The sequence below is a fragment of the Stegostoma tigrinum genome, chromosome 15 (genome assembly GCF_030684315.1).
Source record: "Stegostoma tigrinum isolate sSteTig4 chromosome 15, sSteTig4.hap1, whole genome shotgun sequence".
Taxonomy (NCBI): domain Eukaryota; kingdom Metazoa; phylum Chordata; class Chondrichthyes; order Orectolobiformes; family Stegostomatidae; genus Stegostoma; species Stegostoma tigrinum.
Window position 1 is genome coordinate 16,902,415 of NC_081368.1, and position 18,042 is coordinate 16,920,456.

At 41.8% G+C, this 18,042-nt stretch overlaps 1 protein-coding gene across 2 annotated transcripts in view; it reads left to right on the forward strand.

The window, feature by feature from the left end:
• The window catches only part of ophn1 (oligophrenin 1), a 194,255-nt gene that overhangs the window by 67,864 nt on the left and 108,349 nt on the right, over window positions 1-18,042 (forward strand). For both annotated transcript variants that reach the window (XM_048544225.2, XM_048544226.2), the window contains exons 3-4: window positions 4,355-4,416; window positions 12,080-12,151. In XM_048544225.2, coding sequence (XP_048400182.1) covers window positions 4,355-4,416; window positions 12,080-12,151 — 134 coding nt within the window. The remainder of the gene's footprint in view (window positions 1-4,354; window positions 4,417-12,079; window positions 12,152-18,042) is intronic.

Sequence of the window (18,042 nt, forward strand, 5' to 3'; positions counted from 1 at the left end):
TGTTATTCACCAGTTTCAACAAAAGACTGCCCATCAACTATTCCACTGATACTCCAGATCATTTCTTACCAATTCCTCAAGCCACCCACAAGACTTAAGTCAAAGAGTGTATTGTGCACCAGGTGTGGACTGGATGAACACAGCAGGCCGAGCAGGAAAGCTGACGTTTTGGACCCATACCCTTCATCAGAAAAATCATCATTTTTCTAATAAAGGTTCTAGACCCGAAACGCCAGCTTTCCTGCTCCTAAGATGCTGCTTGGCCTGCTGTGTTCATCCAGCTCTACACCTTGTTATCTCGGATTCTCCAGCATCTGCAGTTCCTATCATCTCTGTATTGTGCACCAGTCTGGATGATTGTAGCTTCAACAATGTCAGGGACGTGATATTGTCCAGGACAAACTGGTTAATCTAGAAAGACCTGAGAACAGTATCACCTGTTACACTCCCTCTATTGACCTGAGTTGTGCATTTTGTTGTTATTAGCTTGTCATTTGCTGCTTCACAATCTTGGCATTTAACAGTAGGGAAACTTCCATGGTGTGGAGCAGGCTTGAGGGGCCAAATGGTCTATAACTGTTCCTATTTTATGCATGGTCTGTTGCTTCAGAAAAGTCCTCTGCCACCTTGTGGTACTTTGGCTGCATAACAAAGTCTGATGTGGTTAGCAATGGCGAGGTCAAAAGGATGGGTTAACAAAAACCATGCTGAGTTCTTGAGTGAAATAAACTTGAAGGGCTGCAAGGTTTGAGGAGAAAAATGAGGCTGATTTGATCACTTCACAAGTAGTGGTATGGATTTAATGCATCAAATAGCATCCTTTATTGCACTGAGTCTACATCCAATCTACAATTGCTGTTCTTTCCATTGATATTGGCCTACATGTAACAAAACACATGCATGTAAATAAAAATCCGAGATCTTACTATTGATGGTCACTTGAAAACATTTCGTTTGAGAAGGCGGTTATTGATAAATTAACATAATAAAACATACAGCAAGAAAAGAATCAGCAATAAGATACAAAACAAGCCCAGTAGTCCATTCATGTATAGAGATAATGGGAACTGCAGATGCTGGAGAATCAGAGGTGACAAAGTGCGGATTGCTGGTGCCCCTTTTTTGGTTGTATTTCACTGCCCTACTCTATTCCTACAGACCTGACCAACCATTACATATGTGATTGTAGAAGGAGTAGATTTAGCAACAATTTCATCAAAGCTTGTAAAGGCAGTTTCCATAGGGGACATTACCTGTTCCTTCCTCCAACTAACCAATTTAAATTTTCGAAACTTCATACGATCAACTGTTGCCGATTATCCTCCAGGGAAAACTTGTCTGTGATTACAGAATGCTCTAATATCCACTCTGGTTCCTGATTGTTCTTTAATCAATACTTTTGTTCTTGTACTCAACTTGTATCCCTGTAACCTTCACCTGACAGTAAATCTGTTCTGGCCCTCAGTTTTGTGTGATTCTAGTTGACTTGTATTTTTCCTCCCCCTCTAAATTGTTTAAAACATTTTTTTAACATAATCAGCTTGAGACCTTGGGCATTCTGTATTTATATTATGCTGTTTTTGCAAGCAACACATTTTGTAGCAGCTGGCCACTGCAGTTTTCTAACATTAAGCTCAATTGTGAGATAGTGAAGCTGATTAAAACAATGTGCATCAGCACTTTAAGAAAATAGCTTTGCATCCTCCTTGAGACTACTTTGTTTCCAAAGGTGATTATGAATGAAATTTGAACAAATATTGATCAACAGCAAGGTCACAGCTTAATTCTCATATGTCACCACCTCCCCCACCAACTTGAACTAACTTTAGATAGTGAGAGTGGCAATGAGACAATCGGGGTTGTGTTTCGTTGAATCTGTAATTTTGATTCTCCAGAAAGTGACTGCTTTGCTTGGGGATGGGACTCTCCCCTGCTGGTTGGAAGACCATAAGACATAGGAGTGGAAGTAAGGCTATTTGGCCCATCGAGTCCACTCCACCATTTAATCAAGACCAGTATGGGATGCATGTTGCCATCTCCAGGAAGGCAGCTCCCTCAGATTGCCACCTGAAAATCAAGTGGTCAGAAATTCCTGAGAGCTGCCAACCACTTGGATAATTTCTGCTCACTAGCGCTGCTGGGGAGGCTCCGGCTGTTGTGGATACAACAGCTACAGAAGACCCAGGATTAAGTGGCGACCCAGGCCAGCGTGAGTTGCTGCAGTGGGGATGGGAAGAAAAGATTATCAGCAGCAAGGTGTTTGGGGGTGGCTCTCACTGGGTTACACCCCTTCCTTGATGCTTAGCCCACTGATCAGGCATTGACTGGCTTTTTGAATGGTGGACACCTGTGGCCCACTGGAGACGAACGACAGCCCTCATGTATGCCTCCATGTGGCAACTGGCTTGTCTACAGCTGAGTTAATAATTGAGCTCAAGTGTTGAGATGGAGATTGAAATCCGTGGGAGCGAATGAGGTTAATTTGAGATGGTCTTGGGTGCGGCGGGGACGTGGGAGTCAGTGGAGTTGCATGGGTGGACGTGTGGTTTAATGCTGGACTGTGCTGGTTCTCTGGTGTGTTGTTGGGTAAAGGTACTGATCCCGGTGTGCTCAATCTCTGGTGACAAAATTGTTGTGTGCAAACAAAAGTTTCTGATATTGTCCTGATGCTGTGTTTGGATTCTCGCATAACGAAACAGAATGATTGGCTTTTGAAAACCTGAGCTCAGATCTTGCTGAGTTCCTGGTCTTTCTCACCCCTCCAGTAAGTGTGCCCCCTTCCTTTTTGTCATAAGAGAATGTTCAGATCTTTCAAACTAGAAAGCAAAGCTGTTTGTAAGTGTTTGCCACAGAACTCAGTACTGCAATCGACAATGTTCAGCATATGTTTCTGCTATGCGCAGACAGCAGATGCTTTCTCTAGCTGTTCATGAGAGATTCTTTGTGGGAACACTCTCCTCACACCTACCTCCCTTGGGCATATCTCAGTGACGTGACTGAATCTCATGAAGCTTGTGCTCCCTTGGAATTGCATTGAAACTATTTACAAGCATCCTTCTCCTTAATGGCTAAGGATGACAGTACATGATTTTAAAACCATGCCCCTTACTATGCCTCTTACCTAAAGACACTCAATTGGTGAGCACTCTATAAAATCAGGGGTCTGAAAGTTGTTTTTTTAGCCTTTGTGCTTCCGCATCCTACAAATCTGTTGATGTGAAACCGCTTTCTTCGGGGAGACCAAAAGACCTGCTAGAGGTTTTGATGTATGTGATTCTCTCCATGACTGAGAATGAGGAAATGGTGTTGGCCTTCCTATCCATGTTCTAAGTGTTTGTTTGTTTTGGCATAGTTGAAAAACTAGTAATGTTCCGCAAAAGTGAAAAAACAAAAGACCTGCGGATGCTGTAAATCAGAAACAAAAATAGATTGCTGGAAAATTTGAGCGGTTCTGCCAGCATCTGTGGAGAGAAATCAGAGTGAATGTTCTATTCTGGAACAGCTTCCATTCTGAAGAAAGGTCACTGGACCCAGAACTCTAACTCTGATTTCTCCCCACGGATGCTATCAGAGCTGCTGAGATTTTCCAGCAATTTCTGGTTTTGCTCCTTGGAAAGGGAGTTGCTGATTTTCCAGTACAGTGGAATTACTGAGGAAACAGTCTCCTTTCGGGGAGAGCAAACAATTCTTCATGTCACCCCTCCCACCCTTGACCCTCCTTTCCACCACCTTAACTTAACCCTGCTTCTTGCTACCTTGATCTGTCCCTCCATCAATTGATAGGAGCATTGGGGAAAGTGTGCGGGGGTTGTAGGAGCAAGGCAGGCAACCGATGAGCCAGGTAAAACTTGAGTCAGTGAAAGAATTACAAAAAAAAAATTACAACATTTTTTGAATGTTAAAGTTACAGATCAGAAACTTAATTCACTCTGATATTTCATTTCAATGTGATGGCTGTTTAGCATAGTACTTAGGGATGAATCAATCAGACTAGGGATAGCTGTACTGTATTTTCATTCAGACACCTGCTGAGGATTGATTCTTATGGTTAATGTTCCCATCCATATCTGTCACAATTTCAAAATTGCTCAGCAACAGAGCTGGAGTGGGATGAAGAGAACCTTCTATACTCAGTCGTTAGGATTTTGAATGTGCTGCCTGGGAGACTGGTGGAGGCAGATTCAATTGGAGTTTCAAAAGAGAGCTGGAGATATATTTGATGAAGTTAGAGGACTATGGAGATAGTTCTATTCTCCAGGTCTAGTTGAGTAGTTCTTTTGGGAACTGGTATGGACACGATGGGTTGAATGGCTTCCTTCTGTACTGTAAATTTGTATGATTCTATCTCTTCCAGCTGAATCTTTCAAGGAATTTGCAGGGCTGCTGCAGGAAGTGGAGGATGAGAGGATGATGATGGTAAGTGCTTTATTTTGAGCTTTATCTGCAAAAGTATGATATTTACTGGGAAACAATCGATTTTTAGGCAATGTATGTGCTCCTGTGATGATAACGTATGATTGTTAATGATTGTTTAAACTCACAATCAGAGTATTCTTGTCAGTACATTCTGAAACTTGCTGGGTTTTGGTGCCCTTGAGCACATTGAAGGCAGTTAAAGCAATTTCTATTGCAAAGTTTTCCTTGTCGATTGGCAGTAATTTATAAATCCTTAATTTTCAACCACATACAGAGTAAACTAAGGAAATAACTTATGATACTTACAATTTTTTAGTGTATGTTTTATTAAATTATAACTGTGACAGTGGAATGGGTCAGAATTTGGTGCAGTGAAGGGATTCTTGCAGCACCTGCTGATTATCAGACTTCTCTGTAACGTTTCCTTTGAAAAATTATATACATTGTATACCCATAAAGAATACTTCTGAAAGAACCAGGAAGGAATGAGTAACTCCATAGAAAACTGAGCAAGCAAATTCTATCTCTATGTTCATTGCTGTTCACTAGCTGATAAAAATCCTAGATATCTAGTTAACTCAAATCCTCTTATATTTACCAAAGTCAGAATATCAGTATGACAGAGGGCTTGGGGGAGAGTAGGGGCAGCTGTTGAGTTGAGAATGTATATGGTGTTAGTTGTTGAGCTAGGGCTAATAGTTTTCTCCACAACTCTGGGGCTTTGCAATTGAGCATGCTGAGCACGTGATTTAAAAACCTTCAAATTTAAAATCTGACATATTTCTTTGCCAACAAGAGGAAAATGTCCAAACCCTCCTTTTGTTGAAATGCCTTGGAGTTTGGCGAAGTTGTAATTCACTCTTGCTTTCTCAGGTGCAATGCCCTTGGTCAATTGACAACTTGGCAAGCAGTCAACACTTCTTTCCCATTGAGTAGATTGTTGTCATTGTTTGAAATTTAGTTTGCTTGTGTTTGTCCTGATGAGCACAAGGCTTTTAACACATTCCTTCGCAATAGACTTGTGAAAAAGTTGCAGATTTTGGTTTAATAAAGGACAGTGGCAATATGGATACAAAATTAGCTGAGTGATGGGAAACAGATCTGGTCACTGGTCAATGGTCACAGAAGACACAGACTCTTGAATGCACACGCTAATGGGCTCAAGAACAGCTTCTTTCCTGCGGTTATTAGACTGCTGAATGGACCTCTCTAACTCCAAATAATGCTGATGTTGCTAATGTTGATCTTGCTTTGTGCACCTTCAGTGCAGCTGTACCCTTGTATGCATCATTCTGTCTAAGCACCCTTTGATCTGTATGTACTTGTTTGCTACGATCTGCCCGTACTGCTCGCAAAATAAAGTCTTTCACTGTACTTAGGGACATGTGACAACAATATGCCAAATCAAAATGGATATTTTCTGGGCTGGAAGAAGGTTTATGGTAGATTTCCCCACAGATCCTGGCATTTCCTGATATATATTAATGATCTTGCTCTTGGTGCTCAGGGCACTGTTTCCAAGTTTGCAGATGACGCAACTTGGATGAATTGTAAACAGTGAGGAGAACAGTATGGAACTCAAAAAGGGCATTTTGGTGAAGTGGGTGGATAGGTGGCAGATGAATCCAATGTTGAGAAGTGAGTTGATGGACTTTAGAGCTGTATCGAACTTTTGGTTAGGACACAGCTGCAGTACGGTGTGCAGTTCTGGTCATGCACCATAAGGAGGATATGATTGTACTGGAGAGGGTGCAGAGGAGATTCATCAGGATGTTGCTTGGGATGGAGCATTTCAACCATGAAGGAAGACTGGACAAACTCTTTTTCTTGTTATTCATTTGTGATGGCAGTGCTGGCTGGCCTACACTAATTACCTGTCTGCCTTTAAGAAGGTGGTGGTAAGCTGCCTCCTTGAATCTTCTTGTTTGCTTTTGAGGGGGGAGGTGTACAAGATTGAGGGGCACGGACAAGATGAACATAAAGCACCTGATCCCCTATGTCATTAACAGGGAGACAAATTTTAAAATGAAAGGCAGGAAGTTTATAGAGGACCAGAAGGTGGTAGAAGTCTGGAATGCACAGCCTGAGGGAGGGAAACCTCCCAATCTTTTAACAAATAAGTGGATGAGAACTTGAAATTTTATCAAGTAAGGCCATGCGCCTACTGCTTCAAGGTGGGATGAGTAGAGATAGTACATTTCGGCAGCACTGACACAATGGACTGACAGAAGCATGCAGTAGAGGACTGAGGTAACATGAAGATTGTGTTTTGGTCGGTTGTGGAATGAGGTACTAGGGGACTGGTCTTAAATTAGTCAAACATTTCAGGAGTGAATCAAGAATCAATTCTTTGCGATGTAGAACTTTAGAATTCATTTCCACTAATGGCCGTCGATGCCAGATCAACTATTAATTTTAAATCTGAGGTTGCAGCATTTTTGCTCACAAAAGTTTAAGGGGATGTGGAGAAAAGGCAAATGTATGCAGTTAGTTTGCAGATCAATTGTAGTCCTGTTGAGTGTCACAACCGGCTGGGGGTGCCGAATGGCTGCCTCCTAAATTCCTTGTGTTCAATCTAATTGTGCTCTCTCTGTCAAATGGGAAATTGGTTGCACTGGTTTCAGGAAGGAGATGGGAGGTGTTTTGGTCTTTCTGGTCAGTCAGGCCTGGATGTTGGCAAATCCCCACCAGTGGGAAATAAATCAGCTGCTTGCACATTCTGCAATTGAGTTTTGGGCTTTGAGGCACAAACCTCTGCAGTAGAAGATTCTGGAAAAGGAAGAGCCATTTTAAAAAAAAATCTTTTTTTTTAGTCCAGAGTATACCTGGTGTATCTCTTTCAATATCTGTAAGATGTGTAATTTTTGACAGTTATATGATGGTAACCTCATTAAATGTGATGTATTATTCTGTCATTCCTGGGATGCAGCAAGCCTCTGGTCAGTAATAACAAATCACTGCAAAGACTTGCTATCTGATTAATGCAATCTCTGCATCTTTCATTCTCCTGGACTCTTCTTCCAAGGTGATGGCCAAATGCGCCTCGTCCTACTTGCTCTGTAGCATGATCCAGTGCAATGAAAGGCAGTAAAGTTAAGATGTTTGGTCAGCTTCTATAATATTGAGAAGCTTTGAATTATTTCTATAAAGGCTGAGCAATTCCTAGCCACAATTTAAAACATGCTAATGGTGCATAATTTTGATACCAATATTTTCACTTGGCTTTTTTGGTTGTGCTTTTACTTTGAAGTTTGAGTTAACAGCCTAAGTTGAAACTTGAGTTAAATTGTAGTAGAATCTAGCATTGTCAATGATGCTGTTTTCAGCCATGTTAACTCACTGAGAACACAGGTAGTTTAAGTGCCCATGGCACATTTTCAAGAACAGTCTAACATTTTTCCTTTAGTATACTTTTGTTCAATACATTTTATGACATCTTTTCAAAGAGTATGATCAGAACATATGTTTGGAAACAATATCAAAGCTACTTTTAAAGCTGACATTAATAAACTAACAAATTGCAAGTGCTTTAGTCACCATATAATGTTTTCAACACCATTACATTTAAATGGATTGGGTTGAGCTAAGCAGTGGCTGAAATTAAATGTTGTCTTTTTGAGTTAATATTATTGCTGTGTGTAATAAAAAATTGAAACTTTCAGTTGTAGTGCCATCTTTACAAAAAAAAGGATTCTTAAGCATGGTAAATGGTTGTGACAGTTAAGTCAAATTTTGTGCTTTCCAGCAGGAGTCAATGTGCAATAGTGTGGGACAGAGGACTGGCTGTTCTTAAACTTGTCTCTGAGTACCTTCGGTGTTCTCTCAGCTGAGATCAGAAAAGTTAGTGCCACCCAATGGAATGCAAATTGTGATGAAATCCATTTCCTATGAATCCAGTTGTTTCAGGGAGGCTTGCATTCTTTGTGAAATGCAATACTCTGAGGATATTCAGTTCAAGTGTTGCGAGGTGGCAACTTTCAATTCTACCCAGCAGCAAGGGAGGGGATATTGCAGAGTTTTAACAGTCACTGTTCAGAAGGTTGCATACAGAGTCTGGAGGTTACTAGGTTGAGACTAGAGAGTAGACCTTGTTAGGAGTGCTAAATTTAGCTGAAGGGAAAGCAATTGGATTGTACATGTGTGGGGGTTGCAGATGTGTTAAATCCCAAGAGCAGCTTGATAGCTCTGCCATTAGAACCCAAGCCAATAGCTATGTGAGGGGAGCTAATTTCTGTAGTATTCCTAGCTTCTGACCTGCTTTTGTAGCCACTATATTTATACAGTAAGTCCAGCCGAGTTTCTGGTCAATGATAACCTCTGGGATGTTGACAGTGGGGCTTCTGATGATGGTAACACCATTGACAGTCAAGGGGTGATGGTTAGATTCTCTTACTGGAGATCGTCATTGCTTTGCATTTGTGCAGTGCGAATATTACTTGCCAGTTGTCAACCCAAGCCCAGATATTGTCCAGATCTTGTTGCATTTGACATGGACTGTCTCAGTGTCTGAGGAGTTGCAAATGGCGCTGAACATTGTGCAATCATTGGTGAACATCCCCACTTTTGACCTTATGATGGAGGGAAGGTTGTTGATGAAGCAGCTGACGATAGTTGAGCCTAGGATACTACACTGAGGAGTCCTGCGGAGGTGTACTGGAGCTGAGATGACTGACTTCCAACAGCCAGAACCATCATCTTCTCTAAAACTCAAAAGAACTACAGATGCTGTAAATCTGCAACAAAAACAGAAATTGCTGGAAAAGCTCAGCAGATCTGGCAGCATTTGTGAAGGAAAAAATCAGACCAGTTCTGAGGAATGGCCAACGGATCCTTACAGAATCCCTACAGTGTGAAGACCGGCCATTCGGCCCAACAAATCCACACAGCCCCTCTGAAGAGCTTCCCACCCACACTCACCTCCCTATCCCTGCATTCCCCCATGTCTAACCCACCCATGAGCAATCTAGCTTGGCCAGTCTTCCTACCCTGCACATCTTTGGACTGTGGGTGGAAACCGGAGCACCAATCCATGCACACATGGGGAGAATGTGCAAACATCACCAGCTGGTCGCCTGAGGCTGTAATTGAACTCGGATCCCATGAGCTGTTAGGCAGCAGTGCAAATCATGGAGCCACTGTGCCACCCCGCTTCCAATGAGTTGTTTAATTGTCCACCACCATTTACGACTGAATTTTGCAGGTTTGGCATGTTAGTAGACTGATTCTTGCTATGAAATGGCTGTGTGGGAGATTCAGGAGGATGGACCCAGAATCCCTGGAATTTTGAAAACTGAAGTGTGATCTTATTGAAAGGATAACGTTCTCAGAAGGATTAATTGTAAGATGGGTAGATACTGGAATGGAATAATATTTATGAAGGTACAAGTGTACGAATGCTAGAGATAGTTGAATCAAAATTGTTTGGTTATAATGAGGTGAGAAAGATCTCCAAAGTTATTGAGTTCCGGTGATGAATGGTGTGGGATTAGAGTATAGAAGGAACTTAGACTTAATAAGGAAGTAAGTGGTGCAGCTTTTGTATGATAGGGACCTATGGAAAATAGGGGAAGCAAGACCATAGAACATAGAACATAAAAAAGTACAGCACAGTACAGGCCCTTCGGCCCATGATGATGTGCGTGGATTAATCCTAATACAAAAATAAAATAACCTAACCTACATTCCCCTCAATTCACTGCTGTCCATGTGCATATCCAGCAGTCGCTTAAATGCCACTAATGACTCTGCTTCCACGACTACCACTGGCAAACTATTCTATGCGCTCACAACTCTCTGGGTGAAGAAACTCCCTCTGACATCTCCTCTATACCTTTCTCCTAATACCTTAAAACTATGACCCCTCGTGGCAGTCAATCCTGCCCTGGGGAAAAGTCTCTGGCTATCGACTCTATCTATGCCTCTCATTACCTTGTACACCTTGATCGGTCACCTCTCTTCCTCCTCTCCAGAGAGAAAAGCCCGAGCTCAGTCAACCTCTCCTCGTAAGACAAGCCCTCCAGTCCAGGCAGCATCCTGGTAAACCTCCTTTGCACCCTCTCCAAAGCCTCCACATTTTTCCTATAATGGGGCAACCAGAACTGGACACAATATTCCAAGTGTGGTCTCACCAGGGTTTTGTAGAGCTGCAGCAAAACCTCGCAACTCTTAAACTCAATCCCCCTGTTAATGAAAGCCAAAACATCATATGCTTTCTTAACAACCTTATCCACTTGTGTGGCAACTTTGAGGGACCACTGGTCCCCATGTCTTGATGTGTGGTGTAGTGGTCCACAAGCTGATCTCATTGTGACGGCCTCTAACATAATGGAAGGAGAGTTGTGGAAATTAGAATCTGGCCATCATTGTGAAATTACCAATTAACAAGAGGAAGAGGGAGCTGCAGGTACAGTTACGACATTTCAAAGACACTTGGACAGGTATATGAATAGGAAGGGTTTTGAGGGATATTAGCCAAATGCAGGCAAATAGGACTAGTTTAGTTTGGGAAATCTGGTCAGGATGGGCACCTCTGGCTGAAGAGTTGTACAACCATGGAAACAGGATCCTAAGGTTCTGTCCATGAAACACCATACTGGATGTGAATCATTTTTCTGATCACAGCTTTCCATTGAGGAAATTAATTTATAGTATCAATTGTAATGTTTTAGCAATTCATGGACTTGTTTACTAATTCTATTGTTTTTAATATTAAAGCTTTTATTTCTTTAAACATAGTTGCTCTGTAACTGATAAATGGTTGTGGACAGACAGTAGCACATGGAAGATGACGGACCTGTTTCATCACGCTCTGATGTTTGCTCACAAGGCTTCATAGCACTGGCTGATCATCCTCCTTCTTTTACTATGTTTTAAACCTCTCTTTCTAACTAAGACAACTTGAACTGCAATATTATCCAAGATAACAAGGCGTGGAGCTGGATGAGCACAGCAGGCCAAGCAGCATCAGAGGAGCAGGAAGGTTGATGTTTCGGGGCAGCTGTGCTCATCTAGTTCTACACCTTGTTATCTCAGATTCTCCAGCATCTGCAGTTCCTACTATCTCTGCAATATTACCCCCTGTCTTTTTCCTTACCACCTAGTCACTGCTCCATGTACCACTGGTAGTTATTTTCTCCTGCTTTGTGACTGTTCTGGATAAGGTTCCAGAGCTGCATTATTGGAATCTGTGCCATGTTTCTAGAGGATTCATTCACCAGCCTTTTAACTTATATCTGTGGAGCAGTTTGTCAGTGAAGTAGAGGATAGTCAGGCAGATGCTTTGCCTGAAAAGTGAAGCCAAATTTTCATTTTCCTTCATGTTGGGAAGAAAAACATGAATGCAGGTAATGTGAAATGAAAAGAAATTTTCTTTTAAATAATTCACAGCTGAGATCCAAACAGTGTGGAAGCATTCAGTGGCAATCAATGTGATTCACTGTAGAGTACTTTAAACATGTTCGTTCCTGTTCTTTCCTTTTTTCAAAGACTTTTATTGTTTTGTCAAAGTATTATTCCTGTACTCTGACTATATTAGGTTTTTATCAATATGTTAATTTACTTTTCTGCATTACTTCTCAGCAGAGATCTGTTTGCTTGGTCTTCAGAGTAAGACTTAAAAAGTTAGTGAACTCCGAACTTATTTGCCACTTTCTCTTTGTTACAGATTCAGAATTCCAGTAACATGCTTATTAAGCCTTTGGAAATTTTTAAGAAAGATCACATTGGAGTTGCAAAGGTATGTGGTTAAAAGTGTTGTTAAAATTGCTGACTGTGTAGCCTTCCATTGTGTTAGACATAGAATTATAGTCATACAGCATGGAAACAGATCCTTCGATCCAACTTGTCTGCACCAACCAGAAATCCTAAACTGATCTAGTCCCATGAGCTAAATGTCCCTGTAAATCCTCCTCATGTGTCCATCCAGATGTATTTTAAATGTTGTAATTGTATCAACCTCCACCACCATCTCTGACATTCACCACTGTCTGCACGGAAAAGTTTCCCCTTGGGTCCCTTTTTAAATCTCCTCTCACTTTAAACCTATGCCCTCTAGTTTTGAACACTTGCCCCCCCACTATCCCCCCAACCACCACCCTAGGGGAAAGACCTCTGGCTATTCACCCTGTTGATGCCCCTCATGATTTAATAAACCTCTGTAAGGTCACCCCTCAACATTTGACATTCCAGGTGGAAAAAGCCCCCGCCCATTCAGCCTCTCCCTATAGCTCAAGCCCTCCAATCCAGGCAATGGGCTTGTAAATATTTTCTGACCCCTTGCCAGTTTCACAACATTTTTTTCTTTGCTGGGAGATCAGAGCTTAATGCAATATACTGAAAAGTGTCCTCATCCATGTCCTGTACAGCTGCAACATGGCGTCCAGCTCCTATACTCAGTGCATTGAACTAATGAAGGCAAGCATGCCAAATGCAGCCTTCACCAGCCTGTCTACCGGCAGCTGCACTTTCAAGGAACTATATACCTGCACCCCTAGATCTTTGTTCGGCAACACTCCCCAGGGTCCTGCCATTTAAGTACATAAGCCCTGCCCTGGTTTGCCTTATATTTATCTAAATTAAACTCCATCTGCCACCTCTCAGCCTATCTGATCCAGGTCCTGTTGTATTCTGAGGTAAACTTCACTGTTCATTACACCACCAATTTTGGTGTCATCTGACAACTTGTTAACCATACCTCTTATATTCACATCCAAATCATTTATATAAATGATGAAAAGTAATGAACTTGTGGTGTACTGCTGATCACAATTCTGCACACCAAAAAGCAACCCTCCACCACCGCCCTCTGTCTCGTACTGTCAAGCCAATTTTGTATCCAATTGACAAGCCCTCACTGAATCCCATGTGATCCAAGTTTACTAATTAGTCTAGCATGTGGAACCTTGTCAAAGGCTTTACCAAAATCCTTATAGACAATCTAGTGTGGAACTGGAGGGACACCGGTCAGGCAGCATCAGAGGAGCAGGAAAGTCAAAGTTTTGGGTTTATACCCTTCATGTCTATTGCTCCGCCTTCATTATTTTTCTTGGTCACTTCTTCAAAAAACTCAAACAAGTTAGTGAGACATCATTTGCTTTGCACAAAACCATCCCTAATCAGCCCTTGTCTTTTCAAACGCACATATGTGCTGTCCCACAGAATCCCCTCCAACAGCTTGCCTACCACTAATGTCAGGCTTTTCTTTTTCCCTCTGTTTTCCTTGCACCGTCAGTATGGAGTAAGTTGCTGTATTCTGCAGCAGTTGTCATTGCCATCAATGGGTTTCCAGCCTTACATTTGGTGTAGTGGTTATGTCACTACTCTCGTAGTCCAGAACTGATGCTAATTTTCTTCAGCCATGGGTTCATATCCCACCGTGGCAGATAATGAAATTTAAATTCATTAAAACCTGGAATTAAAAAGCTAGCCACTGCTGATTTTTGTCAAAGCCCACTTGGTTCATTGCTGACCTTTTTATGAAAGGAAATCTATTCTCCTTTACCTGATCTAGCCAATGTGTGACTGAAGACCAAATTAATGCTAACTCTTGCCTACCCTCTGGGAATTTAGGTCTGGGCAATAAGTAATGACACACACCCATGAACCAATAATAAAATAAAAACAACTGACATTGTGTAGGCTTATTAAAGTGCTGTTCCTTTCAAAGAGCTTTTGTGCTCCTAAGATGCTGCTTGGCCTGCTGTGTTCATCCAGCTCTACACTTTGTTATCTTGGAGTGCAGATTCACAGTTCCTTTAGAAGCGGAGTTACAGGTAGATGGGATAGTGACGAAGGCAATTTGTATGCTTGTTTTTATTGGTCAGTGCGTTGAATTTAGGAGATGGAATGCCATGTTGTGGCTGTACAGGGCATTGGTTAAGCCACTTTTGGAATACTCTGTTCAATTCTGATTTCCCTGCTATAGGAACGATGTGAAACTTGAAAGGGTTCAGAAAAGATTGGCAAGAATGTTGCTAGGATTGGACGGTTTGAACTATAGGGAGAGCCTGCAAGACTGCAGCTATTTTCCTTGGAGCATCAGAGGCTGAAGGGTGACCTTACAGAGGTTTGTAAAATCACGAGGGACATGGATAAGTTTGGTAGCCTAGGTCTTTTCCCAGGGCGGGGGTGGGGGGAGTCCAAAACTAGGTTTAGGGTGAGAGGGGGAAAGACCTAAAGGGGAATAAGCAGAGACCTGAGGGGCAACTTTTACACGCAGGGTGGTACACATATGGAATGAGCTGCCAGAGGAAGTGATGGAGGGGTGTACAATTGCAACATTTAAAAGGCAAGTGGATGGATACATGGATATGAAGGGTTTAGAGGGATATGAGCCAAATGGTTGGCAAATGGGACTAGATCAGCTGAGATTATCTGGTTGGCACGGCTGAGGTGATCTGTTTCTGTGCTGTATGACTATGATTCTGACCTAGAAGAACGGATATGAGGTACTAAGTCCTTGTATTGATTTTTTTTCTGTGTTGGGATGACTTGGAATCATTATTCCCTTTTTCCTGTCTGGTCCCAACTGTCCCAAACACACTCAAAGGCCAAAGGATAGACTGGTAACACTCTGTACTGCTGTTCTAAACCTGACACTGCACAATAAAGGTGAGTGCTATGTGTAACAGGCGCTATCCGGTACTGAGTTTTTCCCCTTTCCATTTTGATGCACGGAGGGTTTGGAATAAAACCCAAATTTGACACTCCACTGCCCTTTGCGCTGACTAGCCTTCAATGTTTCTCTTGAGATAAGAAATGGAATGAGACTACTGACTGGGAGGATAAAGCCAAGTATAATCTGTTGTAATGATGGGCTGAATATAAAATTAAACCAGGAGGAGAGATTTTGAGCAATGTTTAAGAAAACTGCCCCCACGCATTGGAGCAAATTTTAGATAAGCGTCCATGTGTGTGTTGAAGCTAAGTTGTGAAATAATTACTCATTCGTGAAAAAGGCTAATAATATAATGTGTGTGTGTGTGTGTGTGAGGTGTGTGCACAAAATCCTAGTCCGTCTAGTGATTAGCAAGCAGCCACATATGCCTTCCTCTGCCCGATTGGTTAGCAGATGTAGGAAACTAAAGTAAATCTGTTGTGTTTCAACCAGGGTGAGATGAGAGGGGGCACTACAAGTCATCTTGTGCATCTAGATTCCATCAATAAACAGAACATAAAGCGCAAGAGAATCCAACCACACCGTTTTGCTGGGGGCAGGAAGTGATGAATTCCTAATTAACATGTTCTCAACCAGAGAGATGTTTCTGAGTGGATGGGGAGGAACCATCTGGTGTTTGTTTATCTGCTCTAGTTGAAGTTAGTGCAGAATATTCAGATTTTCAGGAGTTTGCATTGAATTGCTTATTCCATTTAAGTATGTCCTGGCAGATTTCCATCCTCTCAGCAGATTGTCGTAACGGTGTGGTTGGATTCTCTTGCGCTTTGTTCTGTTTATTGATGGAATCTAGATGCACAAGATGACTTGTGGTGCCCCCTCTCACCTCACCCTGGTTGAAGCACAATAGATTTACTTTGGTTAGCAGACGTAGGAAACTAATCGGGTAGAGGAAGGCGTATGTGGCTGTTTGCCAATCACTAGACGGACTAGGGGTGTTTGCCTTAGAACAGAGGAGGCTGAGAAGGGATATGATTGAAGGGGATAAAATTGAGGGCATAGATAGAGTAGATGGAAATAAGTGTTTCCTCTTGTTGGAGGAATGAATGGCCAGGGCATAGATTTAAGACAAAGGTTTAGAGGAGATGAGGAATTTTTTTTCACCTAGAGTATGATAGGAATCTTGAATTCACTTCCTGTAAGAATGAAACCCTCTCACCAGTTTACTAAGTATTTAAATGTGTCAATGCAAATAAAGGTATGGGTCAAGTGCTGTAAGATAGGATTAGAATAGTTGGGTGGCTGTTTGGCTGGTGTGGATGTGATGAGACAAAGGACCTTTTTCCATGCTGTAGATCTCTGTCTCAATGGACCCAGAGCAATTCCAACAGGAAAGGTCTGAAATAGGAAGCTATCTGTCTGTCCCTGCTGCTACTTGCTTCATTGTGCAAACAATTATGGCAGGGTTCAGTTATTAAAATGTTTGAAGCAATGGTTCCTCTCAAGTCTCTATCATTAGGAATCCTGACTTTTACTGAGTTGCCAAACCTTCAATTACTTCACGTTTGCTTCCAGTTTATAATTGTCTTGATATTTATGCAGCTTTCTTTTTGATAAAGTTCCTGAACTATGTTTACCAATGTATGACTTAGGTTGTGTTTAGCCCAGTGTATCCACTTGCATTGGTTACAGACCATGTTGGGTGGGAGAAAACTTTGCTGAAAGTGAAGTGTACATGAGTAAAATCTACTCCCTGCTGCATTGCTGCTGACCCTTTCTCTTACCATCTGTTAGGGCACATGATAAAAATAAATATTACATAGACGCTCGGTGCTGTTGCTCTGTAAATGATCATAAATATCCATCCCCTTTAACTTTCTAGCCTGTGTTGTAGATGCTAATGCAGAACAGTGACTGTCTGCCTCTTTTGAGGCAGATGAAATTTTTCTAAGTTGGTGTAATTTGAATGATCAGGTTCTCTGATACACGAGTCCAGTCCCAGTGTCATCATCTGTATGCATAAAGGAGATGTGGTGGTGGTGGTGTCATGGTAATGTCACTGGTGTAGTATTCTAGAAGTCCTGATAAATGTTCTTGGAAATAAGGGTTTGAATCCCACCACCACAACAGGTGGAAAGTAAATTCAATTCATAAAATTGTGCAACTTTGTAAGAATTAAGGTCCTTTAGGACAGGAAACCTACTGTCTTTGCCCTGCTGGACTCCAGACCCAAAACCACACATGGACTCTCGAACTGACCTTTGGAGTGGCCTAGCTAGCCTCTTCAAATACGTACAAAACTCGAGAAAGAACAGAAACTGTTTTCTTAAATTAAGGAGCAGGAGTAGGCCATTCAGCCCTTCTAGCCTGCTCTGACATTCAGTATGATCATGGCAGATTATCCAAATCCATTCTCTGCTCCTGCTTTCTTCACTAACCCCTTAGGTTGAAGAGCTATAATCTAACCCTTCCTCAGAAAACATTCAGTGTTTTGGCCTCGACTGCTTTCTGAGACAGATAATTCCACAGGCTCACCACCGTCTGGGTGAAGAAATTTCTCCTTATCTCAGTCCTAAATGGCCTAACCCATATCCATAAACTGTAACCTTTTGGTTCTACAATCAAGATTAAAAAATAAATCACTGAACAAGAGCCAAATTCCAACCCCTGCTGCCCCTATCCTTACAATTCCTTCCATAGCTCAGTAATTCCCATGTTAAAATTTACCACTTCCATTCATTGGGGAGTTTAATAGGGGATCCTTTGGATTGTGTGATTTACTGTTGGATTGCATACTGGCCCCTTATTGTGTCATTGTAGGAGACAATGTGGGAAGTAATCTTTTGCTCAAGTACAGGCTGTAATTGGATCGTCATGTTTCTGACGATTATAGTTGATTTGCTTTTAAATCTCTCAGGAATAATGAATGAACAAGAAATCCAACATCCATTTAAACGTGTAATAAAATGTGAGGCTGGATGAACACAGCAGGCCAAGCAGCATCTCAGGAGCAC